The sequence below is a fragment of the Sabethes cyaneus genome, chromosome 3 (genome assembly GCF_943734655.1).
Source record: "Sabethes cyaneus chromosome 3, idSabCyanKW18_F2, whole genome shotgun sequence".
In the NCBI taxonomy this organism is placed as follows: Eukaryota; Metazoa; Arthropoda; class Insecta; order Diptera; family Culicidae; genus Sabethes; species Sabethes cyaneus.
In genome coordinates, this window is record NC_071355.1 from 163,818,991 (window position 1) to 163,830,566 (window position 11,576).

General features: G+C 43.6%; 1 protein-coding gene across 1 annotated transcript; it reads right to left on the minus strand.

Annotated features, from left to right (window-relative positions):
• Positions 1-3,628: 3,628 nt before the first annotated feature.
• Positions 3,629-5,107, minus strand: LOC128741595 (cysteine-rich venom protein 6-like). The gene is made up of 2 exons (XM_053837528.1): positions 4,072-5,107; positions 3,629-4,003 (listed from the first exon to the last, which is right to left on the minus strand). Exons 1-2 carry the CDS (start codon positions 4,136-4,138, stop codon positions 3,702-3,704), a joined length of 369 nt encoding a protein of 122 aa, XP_053693503.1. The 5' UTR covers positions 4,139-5,107; the 3' UTR covers positions 3,629-3,701.
• Positions 5,108-11,576: the final 6,469 nt, after the last annotated feature.

The window sequence follows — 11,576 nt, forward strand, 5'->3', positions numbered from 1 at the left end:
CCTCGGGAAGCGGCGAAGTTTATACATCGTTGGCCGTTATCGTTCGTGTCGGTGTGCAGGCTATGGGGTCCTACGACCGGTCTATACATCTCTTCCCTACCGACCTGGGCGTTCATATCCTCGGCCTTCCAATCTATCATGCGATCCTGTATTCCGCCTAACACTACAAAGCCCGTTCCCAGTTTGTTGGTAGCGCCACCGCTCTGGTAAAACTGGGCCTTTCCGCCACGGATCTTCCATACCTTCTCTCCTTTGCGACAGATTTCCTGCAGAGCTACGATGCCGAGTTTGCGGGGTTCAAAGCTGTTCAATCAGCACCCACTCGTAACCTGCGAAATTTAGCGATCTTCAGTTCCAAGTACCGAGTCTCCATTCGTTGTCGTTGTTCCGTCACCTAGGCCGAATATTCCGCTCCGAATTTTGTTAGTTTTTTTTATTTAGGTGTGTAGCCGTACTGGGGCAACACTACCGAGTCTCGCGATGGGGCTGCAATCTCATAGTGCCGAGACTCACTATACCTCCTTTCCGGTTAGTATACGACCTTAGTTTCCACCGGGGTTGGTTACCCGATCTCCGCTAAGGTTGCTCGTATTCCGGCTGGTACCACGAGGAGGTCGGGATCGGAGTTGCTGGATAAGAGGCTAACGACCACTATGGAGTCTATATTCCGCATTATCCAGCCATTTACCAGCTAACTTTTAGCTCTATCCCCAGTTATCTTCATTAGATTTTTATGCAACTAGTTCTAAAAGAACCACATTAGTTTGGCCTTTAACAAAAAAATAAGCTGGTATTTTCGGTTTCTTTTTCTCGGAGATATTCCAGATCGCAATGGGATTTTTTAAAGTAATAAGTAGCATGTGAAATAAAATTAGAAATATGCTTAACAGAGTGTGCAAAAGTTATCCGTTTCATTTGAGGTCAATAAGAATGAATCTTACACTATCCTGTAGAGCGCAGGTTCATGACCCACGCTCCGGCCTTTTGAATTTTCTTCGGTAATATAGCATATGGGGTATTAAATCACAAGATTTTTCAATACGAGCACTTGGGTGCACTTTTACATGTATTTTGAGTCGATCTGGACATTCCGGAATATCCGTTGTCGGTTCTACGTGAACTCAACATTGACCATTTTGTATTTTCGTCAGTATTATGGCAAATGGGGTATCAAATGGAAGAAATTTTCAACGCGAGCTCTTGGGTGGACTTTTGGATGTATTTTGAGTCGATCTGGGCATTCCGGAATATCCGATGTCGGTTCTACGAGAACTCGATATTGGCCATTTTAAATTCTCTTCAGTAATATGGCAAATGAGGTATCAAATCAAAGGATTTTTCAACACGAGCTTTTGGGTTGACTTTTGGATGTATTTTGAATCGATCTGGATATTCCGGAATATCCGTTGTCGGTTCTACGGGAACTCGAAATTGACCATTTTGAATTTCTTTTGAAATATATCAACTCGCGGGATTTTTAATGAGTTCTTGGATTCTTCTTGAGTTCTTCTTCCCCATTTTCCACACTTCCGAAGAAAAATCGAAATGGCCAATTTAGAGTTCCGGGAGAACCGGCAACGGATATTCCGGAACGTCCAGAACGACTCAAAATACACCCAAAAGTCTACCTAAGAGCTCGCATTGAAATCCCCTGTGTTTTGATACCCCATTTGCCATATTTCAAAAGAAACTTCAAAATGGCCAACTTCGAGTTCCCGTAGAACCGACAACGGATATTCCGGAATGTCCAGATTGGCTCAAAATACATCCGATAGAACCGATACCGTATGTTCTGGAATGTGGGACATGAACCTGCGCTTTACAGGATTCATTCTTATTGACCTAAAATGAAATGCAACTTTTGCGTACTGTGTTAAACAGTTTTCTAGTCTTATTTCACAAGCTACTTATGACTTACTTACTTACTTATGTGTCCATGTCCGCCGGTCCGGCAGAACAAAGGGATGAAATCAGAGATCTCCACTGCTGACGGTTACCCGCTATGGCTTTTACCTGTCGCCAGGACAGGTTCTCGTCTACAGCCCGGATGTCGTTGGCTAAGCTCCGTCGCCATGAGCCTCTGGGTCTGCCTTTTCTACGCTGTCCTTGTGGATTCCAGTCGAGTGCTGCTCTGCAAACCTCGTTCGCTCCTTTCCTCAAGGTGTGTCCGATCCACTTCCACCTACGTTCACGAATTTCTGTGGCTATCGGCCGCTGATGACACCGACGATGGAGTTCCTCATTGGATATCCAATTATCAGGCCACCAGGCACGAATAATGTATCGCAGGCATCGGTTAATGAATACCTGCAGTTTTTGCGTTGTCTCCGCTGAGACGCACCACGTTTCGCAGGCATACAGCAGTACGGATTTATCGTTTGAATTAAAGATTCGGGGTTTCGTACGTAGAGTGATCTGGTTTGAGCGCTAAATGTTTCGCAGACCTGCAAAGGCACCCCTGGCCTTCCTGATCCGTGTGGCTATATCAGTCTTGGTACCTCCATCGGGCGTTGTTTGGCTACCAAGATATTGAAAGACGGCTACCTGCTCAACTTGTTGTCCCGCTACTGTAAAGTTGGTGGAATTGTCAGTGTTCACTACCATAGACTTAGTTTTCGCTACATTGACTGTGAGACCTGCTGCCTGGGAGCTCTCGGAGAGGTCGTCTAACTTGCTCTGCATATCGTTTCGGCGTTGTGCGAGCAAGACAATGTCGTCGGCTAGTTCGAGGTCATTTAGCTGCTCCATCGTTAGAGGATTCCAAGGCAATCCTCGATTTGGTCTACTGTCAATTGCTCCAACTAATATCTCATCCATAACGATGAGAAACAGAAGCGGTGATAAAATGCAGCCCTATCTCACGCCAGCAGTAACCCTTATGGGGTCGGACAAGACGCCGTCGTGCAAAACCTTGCACGAGAATACCTTGTACTGGGCCTCGATGAGATGGACTAGCTTATCTGGAACTTCTCTACGCCTAAGTGCGCCCCAGATGTTTTCGTGATTGAGCTACTAAGCTACTTATGACGTCAAAAAAAAAATCCCACTGCGGTCTGGAATATCTCCGGGAAAATGGAACCATAATTCGCCACCTTATTTTTTCATTAAAGGCTATCCTGGGGCGAGTGATTAGCAACGTGCGTGTTTCGGGGGCACTCTCGAGTCCTATCAAATCGCGCAGAGTGTTGTGCAAAGGGGATGGGGATGTATGTTATTTAACATTGCTATTGATGGTGCGATCTGGCGAGCGGGCATCGAAACAAGACGAATCTTCGGCAAAAGTAACCAACGTCTAGCTATTGCAGATGACCTTGTCATCATTACTTAAAACTTTGGGACGCTCAGAGCATTGGGTTACAAATCAATGCGTCAAAAACCAAATATATGGTAAGAAAAGGTCCAGGACGTTCACCTCCCATAGATAATGACCGTGATGGTGACCGCGAAGTAGTTGATGAGTTCACATAAAATTTGTTTTCTTCAAGAACTCAATCGTTACCAGAAAAAGAGAGGCTAAATGTGCAAGAAAGCTCGGCCGATTCGAATCGCACCAGAACCAAGTGAATGGAGGCGACTGACAAAAATAAAAAATTTCAATTCGATCAATTAAACGAACTGATCCGTGATTTATGTCTACAAATACATTTTCCATTCCGATTGCGAGAATATCATTGGGTTAAACTAAGACACTAAGAGTCTACTTAATAAACAACGGATCGCAAAAGATTATCGGGTGCATATCCTAGCCCGTATCCGTAGCCACCATAGTAGCTGCCCGGATAGTATCCTACACTGGACTGTTGAACACGAATCGTTCGTCTGGTACACTGGACAGGTTCCACGCAAACTCCTACCGAATTGCGGACATAACCCGTACGGCAGAAGCATCCTCGCTGGCAGGGCCGATTACATCCTAGCGCACCCAATCGGTAGTTATCACAGGTTTGCGGACAAGCAGATCCACAGGTTGAAAAGACTTCGTTGACTCCACTGCAGTACGTATCTGTAGGATTGAAAAAGGAAACTGAGCAAACTCAACTCAATTTATCTAGCCAGATTAGATGTACTTACTGTATGGTACAGCATATGCCATAGAAACGCACACGGCGGCAATGATTGCAACAATTACCAGTTTCATTTTTTTCAAGAGTCCTTTAATTGTCAATGTGATCAACGGCAATGGATAGCGTTTGAACCGAACCGAGACAATTTATACTGCTATGATTAAGGAAGATCAACCTTCTGCAGGTTAACCTGCAGAAGGAACGTGAGCATTACGCTAAACTAGAGTTAAAGGCATCGAGCTATAGCGTTCCGAAGCGAGTTTACCCAATTGACGGAATTAGATCGAATTTGCACGTGTTCTTACTTGAAAACAGAAAAAAATTTCCTGATGTGCCGGTAACGTCCGCATGCAATTGTTTAGATTGAATCTTTCTTACGGCAAACCACCGGTTTCGCCGGCTGTGTCTGGCTCTAACCTTTGACGATGTTCGTTAGACAAAATTTAAAACAGTAACTGGTTGATACTTACTGCCGATGTTGACACAAGCAATACACTAATATTTGTTCATATTATTGCCATCAAAATATTTTTCACAAATTGGTTAAATATTATTATTTGATTCAAACCCTAACGAACTTCGAAATGGTGACCTTGCTTCTACATTCCTCCCAATATTTACAAAGTAATAAGCACACGAGTTTTGCCACTTTAGCGATTCGCAAGAATTGCGTTTCATATATTCGCAGGAACTTGTACTTTAGAATGACATCGCCTTTCAAATTCGTTCTTCAAATACCTAAGAGTACTGTAAACATGACAGTAATCCAACGTTTTTAACAATTAGCGTCATTTCGCGGAAATTCCGCCCGTTTAATTACGTAAACCAGCAACGTATTCGCAACGCACAGCAAATTCTTTCTTCGTCAGTTCTGAAGGACCTGCCAGTGTCCGTATTCACGCGCGCACAAAGTATCTATTCCGTCCAGGAAGTCATCGATAGTCAAGAGGCGTGTCTGAAAGCCACCACTCGGTGTTTCTACCCTCAGCGTGGCTGTGGTCATCAAATTTATTGATCAAACCGGCCGATAAACACCCATTGGATCGCGAGTTCCTGCGCAGTTCAACGAGACGGTTGCATTAAGCGGCTGAAAAAAATAACAATCTCGAGGATCACCCCACACTTGAAGATGCTGAAACGCTTATTGAATTGCGTCATGTATGTGCCAACACGGACCTGCCAACCAACGAACGCGGTGAGCGGTCGCACATGCCGACTGTGGACAAACAAAGTACTAGACAAAACGTCGCCATGAAATTCCTCACCGATCGTGCGATCGCGACCCGTACCGTCAACGGCGAACTCAAGTGGCTGAATTTGCTGAATACAGCGGAAAGTACACTGCGAAATAATCAATAAATTTGTTTATCCTGCACGCGAGTGTGTTTATCGCAGACGTCGATTGAATGTGCGGATTTATTGTTGTGCCCATTACCTCTGATAGGTGACATGGTAAACATCATACCAATCCGGATGACGAGAGTTCTGCGACAGCCATCGAGATGTGAAGTATTTTGTTATTTCGAAGCAGCAAATGATAGGCCCAACGAGTTTACCTCACTCCTGAAATGAAAATTAATTTGTTGGAGTAGAGACTCAACGATTTTTTAACTTTTGATTAAATTTTGACGGTGGGTTATTTTCCTTCAAATGGTAAAATTCTATCGAACTGGCAAAAATAACCATGCTTCAGAGCAGGTTTATTTTTAAACGCAAGACAATAACCAGTGTCGTACCCTAGGGGCCTAGAGCCCCAATCCCCCTAGTAGCACAGTTGTTACAAACCCATTGTGGCAATCTATTTAAGACTTATTTCAGTCCTAGATAAGTTTTTGCAACCAATAAACCGAGTGTAATTTATTTAGCAAAAGAGCACTCTCACTCGGTTTGTTTGTTACTTGCATTTACACTGACGAACTGACATGACATAGCGAAGCAAATCGCTTCAAAATCAACATCTTACGCATTTTGCTTGCACGCTAGCATCCTCTCTTATGCAAGTTGTGACGTAACTTAAATTTTTAGGGTTTCTACTACAGGGCTTTTACATTTGTACGGTGTTATACTGAAAACTCGAAGCAACATTTTGAAAAATGATTAGTGTCTAGAATGAAATTGCATTGGTGCATTGCGACCACAAGAAAAGATTCGGCAAAATTTATCCATTCAACCAGTCATCGTCAAATTTTCAATACTTATTGCTGTGCCCATTCCAATGCAAAATATATTATTTTACTTTTTTCATGCTTGTTTTATTTAATTTCATTACAATACCCAAATACACAACCCTGCCTCTTAATTCTACTCATAAGATCTAGCACAGCGCTTGGTCCAACTGTGGAAATCCAATTTTTTGTCTTATCTTCCTCCGAATTCGCTTCTTTGGGAGGTGTCTAAAGTGCTGGCTTTATGATGACCCAAATTGTTACTTAAATTGCGGCAGTTCCGGCGCGTTCGCAGGATTGAGATCCTCCGGCACGATAGAATAAGGTCGCTAGCGTCGGTCCATCACGATTGTACAATTTTAATAACTCGTGCTCTCTATGTATGAAATGGTGCGAGATACCTAAAAGGAGCGTCAAGTACAACTCTGACTCTCTCAAGTCCCTACCTAGCACATCCTCGAAGATTTAAGACAATGGTGACGATCGGCCATACCTGGAAGTGTTTCATGTTCACACTGGAGCAACCAAGCTAGGAGGTGCAAACAAGACCGTCTGTTTCCCAGGTGAGGCAATTTGTATAGATACTGCAGTTTTCACATATTTTACCGATTTTATAGATTTTGGAATTTTGTCACATTTTATAAAGTTTTTACAGAGTATTATCTTTAACTTAGAGTTGTACAGACAATTTGTTCTAGTCTAATAGTCGTATCCTACGCTTATGAATAATTTTACTAATATCGAAATCGTACACATCACCAGCATCATTGAAGACACGGCAGCACATGGCACAAAGTTCGTTGTACCCGTAGTTTGTACGATGAGAAGGCTGCAACAGAAGGGCATGATTCCGGAGTTGCTTTTGGGGGACACGGATGTTAACTTGGCTTAAAAGAGAGCTGCAATCAACATCTCCGTTTAGTAGTCCGAAAACAAAAATCTTTGCAATAATTTCCGTCTCGCAGCTAACGATAACGCAGGTCGATCAGTTTACAGCGTTCCCCATAGGCTGGTAGATCATCCCAGGGCAGAAAACGCAGAACGTATCTCAGGAAATTTTTTTTGGATAGCCTCTAATCTATTGATATGCACAGCATGGTAGGGAGCCCATACAACAACAGCGTATTCCAGAATGCTGCGGACAAGTGCACAGTACAACGATTTAAGTGCGTATATATCCTGGAATGCTTTAATAGTGTTTCTTTTCACGAAACCTAGAATTGCGAAAGCCTTAGCTGCTATTGTAGAGATGTGATCATCGAATCTGGCTTTACGATCATTAGTAATGCCCAAATCCTGTACTATTAGCCTGTACTCGACGTAAATGGTTTTGCCCGATAGTGTAATCGTTTTGCAGAGGGTCACGTAGACGTCGAAAAGATATGACGCAACATTTCGTGACGTTAACTTCTATGCCGTTCAGAGTGCACCATCGTGGGAGAGAATTAATATCGCACCCATCAAGTGCGCTCTTAATTTTACGGAATATCCTTAAGTCGTCTGCGAACATAAGTTTAGAACAGCTAAAACGGCTGCACAGCTCGTTAACCAAAAGGACACATATCAACGGTCCAGGATGACTGCCTTGAGGCACACCGGATGGCATCTCGAAACAAGCCGAATCAGTACCATTGATGCTGACAAAAGCAGAGCATTCGGTAAGGTATGATTGGATCCACTGTGTTACCCAGGTTGGTAACTGCATACACCTCATTTTTTCTACTGCCAGTGCGTGTGGAACTTTGTCGAATGTCTTGCTGAAGTCGATGTATCGATGTATCGACCTGTCTTCTTTTTTCAATGCTCGTGACCAGTGAGTTGACGAATACCATCAAATTCGTGGCTGCAGACCGTTTTCTCATAAAACCGTGTTGGTGTTCCGAAATTATTGGGTGTACTGCATGATACACAACATCATAGACCATCTTTTCAAGGACCTTGGGGAGATAGCTCAGGATTGAAATTCCGCGATAGTTCTCAATGTCGTGGACATTTCCAGTCTTGTGTATAGGAGTGATGGACGCGACTTTCCACATCGTAGGAAAAATACCACAATCTAGTGAACGATTGAAGATGATTGACACGGATGTAGCGAGGGATGTGGCAAGGGGCGGCTCAAACAGTGTCTGTCTCGATGCGAGTGGCTAAATTATAAACGCTGTATCCCGCAAACTACACCTAAGATGGCAGACCGACCAGCGGGATGTAGGTATATCGTCCCTGTCCCTGATTTACTACGAAAAACGAAAATGGAAACACGGAACGGATCAATCAGTATAGGAGACGGCAAAGAACAAGGAAACGATTAATAGATAACTATTGGAAAATTGGTAGGGTATGTTGCTGCTTCGTCGTAATTGCCTATTCCCGTCCTATCCAACACAAATTATTAAAAATATCAGCGATTTTTATGACACACAATGAAAATTAGTTATTCCCTAATATTTTAGTTTGTTGATTATCATACGCGATCAATTTTCGTGTGACGACGAAGAAAATGTCGACTAATCGTTTCAATTTCCGTCATTCATAGAATGAAAACAACTTACGCAACACATTGTCGTTATTCTCCAGCCGTGAAAACTTGCATGACTTGCATCAATAACATTTGTCATGCCGTCCTACACAAATACATGCGCGCTAGCTTCGTAACCATTACATATTGTGATTTTTTGTTCGGATTTTTAGTTTTTAAACGGTACGACGAATTTAAGATATAAAGTCAGTTACGTTGCGTGTTTGAGTCAAATCCGCAGCAGAACTTTCGGAGTATTCATTAAATCCACCTAAGTAATGATGAAAATTAGAGTGGCTTTCCTTACTACGGCGGGAATCAGAAATAAACCCTACTTTGAATGTCATAATTTTCTATGAACCGGCTCGAGCTGGCTTGCTTACTCGAGAGCTACATCATGTCGAAGTGGAGATCGCTGCTATTCAGGAAGTTCGATGGCCAAATTCCGGAGAAAGGGAGTTCCGAACAGTAGACCACTTTTTTCAAGTACCACATCTACTACAGTGGCGGTAGAAAGGCAGAATATGGAGTTGAAACCGACCCCAGTGTTGGCAAAGCAAAAGCAACGAGTTATCCGACGGAGCCCTGTAGATGACCGTTTATGTGTGTCGAGAATTAAGGGCAAATTCTTCAACTACAGCCTAATCAACGTATACGCATCGACAAATGATAAATCCGATGATGCTAAGGACGAGTTCTACGATAGAATCGAGAGGTCATATGAAGAATACCCAAAACATTACGTGAAAATCATCATCGGAGATGCAAATGCGCAGATCGGGAGGGAGGAATTATTCCGTCCTGTTAATGGAAGACACAGATAGTGTTCATCTATCGACGAATGATAACGACCCATAAATTTCGTCGCGGTCAAGGGAATGGCCATTTTCAGCAGCCACTTTCCACGTCTGAATATTCGAAAATATACCTGGAGGCACCCAAATGGGGACTCTAGCTCTCAGATCGATCATGTCATGTACGGTCTTTTCGGCTGTCGACTCTGACTACTGTCTCGTCGTGTGTAAGATCCGCGCAAGGTTGTAGAACGGAGGGAACGCTCACACTGAGGGAACGTAACCTTTCAACATACAGCGGTTGACGGCAGCCGGCGATGTTACAGTATATGCCAGAAAGCTTGATCAACGAATCGCAGGACAGCAGCAAGAAAGGAAAGATTTAAGTGGGCTGTGGAGGAACCTCCATGGTGCCATTGAAACAACTGTGAGAGAGCTGGTAGGCACGATGCGTGTAAGATCAGCTGGTTTCATGCCGAATGCCAGAGGGTGACAGATAAGAAGAATCAGGCCACTTACTTAATTGGCCTAATGCCTTACGACAAGGCCTGCGCAGTATAATTTCTCCATCTGTTTCGGTCCATGGCAATTGATCTCCAGTTCCACGGGCACCCAGTGCTCGCAAGATCTCGCTCCACCTGGTCTTGCCACCTCGCTCGCTGTGCCCCTCTTCGTCTTGTTCCTACCGGATTTGTTGCGAAAACCATTTTTGCAGGATAGTTGTCCGGCATTCTAGCAACATGTCCTGCCCAACGTATCCGTCCAGCTTTAACCACTTTCTGAATACTTGGTTCGCCGTAGAGACGCGCGAGCTCGGTGTTTATTCTTCGCCTCCATACACCGTTCTCATGCACTCCGCCAAAGATGGTTCTTAGCACCCACCGTTCGAAAACTCCGAGTGCTCGTAGGTCCTCTTCCAGCAGTGTCCACGTTTCGTGCCCGTAGAGGACAACCGGTATAATTAGCGTTTTGTGCACTTTGTACGGGGGCTGTGCAGTGACGCTTCTCTATTTTTCTTAGATTTTAGAAAAAACTCATTACATGTCACTGCAAGGGGGTTTGATCAATCGCTACAAAACTTTGAGAAATTGAATGTGGGATCAGAATGAGTAATTATACCAAATTTGGTTGAAATCGGAGGTGGTCGATTACAACGGATATAATCACTTGAGAGGGAATGATTCCTATATAACCTTGAAAATTGAATTTTGTTAAAAACCCAAGATAGAATATTTTAAGACCTTCTCTAAATTAATTGTTTTGACCAATGCTAACATCCTGTGAAGAAAAATCTGAGGTGCATGAAAGTTAAATAATAATTGCCTTCGGACATTGCGTGCACCGTGGATTACCCTGTCGTGGTTAGGGTTGCCAAGTCTCAAAATTACAAAAACCGGCCGGTCGGTCCTGCCTTCAAAAACAGCGGGGGGGGTGTCGCAGCATATTATCATATTATTAGAGGATTTACCTGGAATGAGTAATGTGCGTTATTGTAATATGTCAAGTCACATATGTATGTGGGTAGTCGTCGGAATCGAAACCACAACGAACATTAAATGGATTATTGAAGATAGCAACTAGTTGCTTCTGGTGCTGGTGGACAATTTAATTACCGTCAGAAGCAATGTATTGTCACTGCAAAACTGGCTATCTTCATCGATCCACTACTCAGAATTGCTAATAAATTTATCAGAAAATTTAACAAATCCGGCAAAAAGTGCCAATCCGGCTTCATATGTCAGAAAACCAGCGTTTTTGCAGGATTGACCGGCCACTGGCTTTGCAGGTGAAAAACCGGTCGGGCCGGCCAAAAACCGGCCACTTGGCAACCCTAGTCGTGCTCGGTACCGCCCGTCTGCATGTACTTCGTATTTATCTTCTATCCAATCTTCTCTGCTTCGCGTTTTAGCCTGGTGTACTGATCTTCCACCGCCTCAAATGTTCTGCCGACAGCATCCACGTGGGCAGCAAAGCAGATAAATTGACTGGTTTTATTGAAAATCATGCCCTGCATTTCGATCAACGCTCGTCTTATAAC

Excerpts from the sequence above, each read along its gene's own strand:
- LOC128741595 (XM_053837528.1), bottom strand. The coding sequence starts at position 4,138 with ATGAAACTGGTAATTGTTGCAATCATTGCCGCCGTGTGCGTTTCTATG. Across the intron at positions 4,004-4,071 it reads GGCATATGCTGTACCATACA|ATACGTACTGCAGTGGAGTC; the intron begins GTAAGTACATCT and ends TCAATCCTACAG.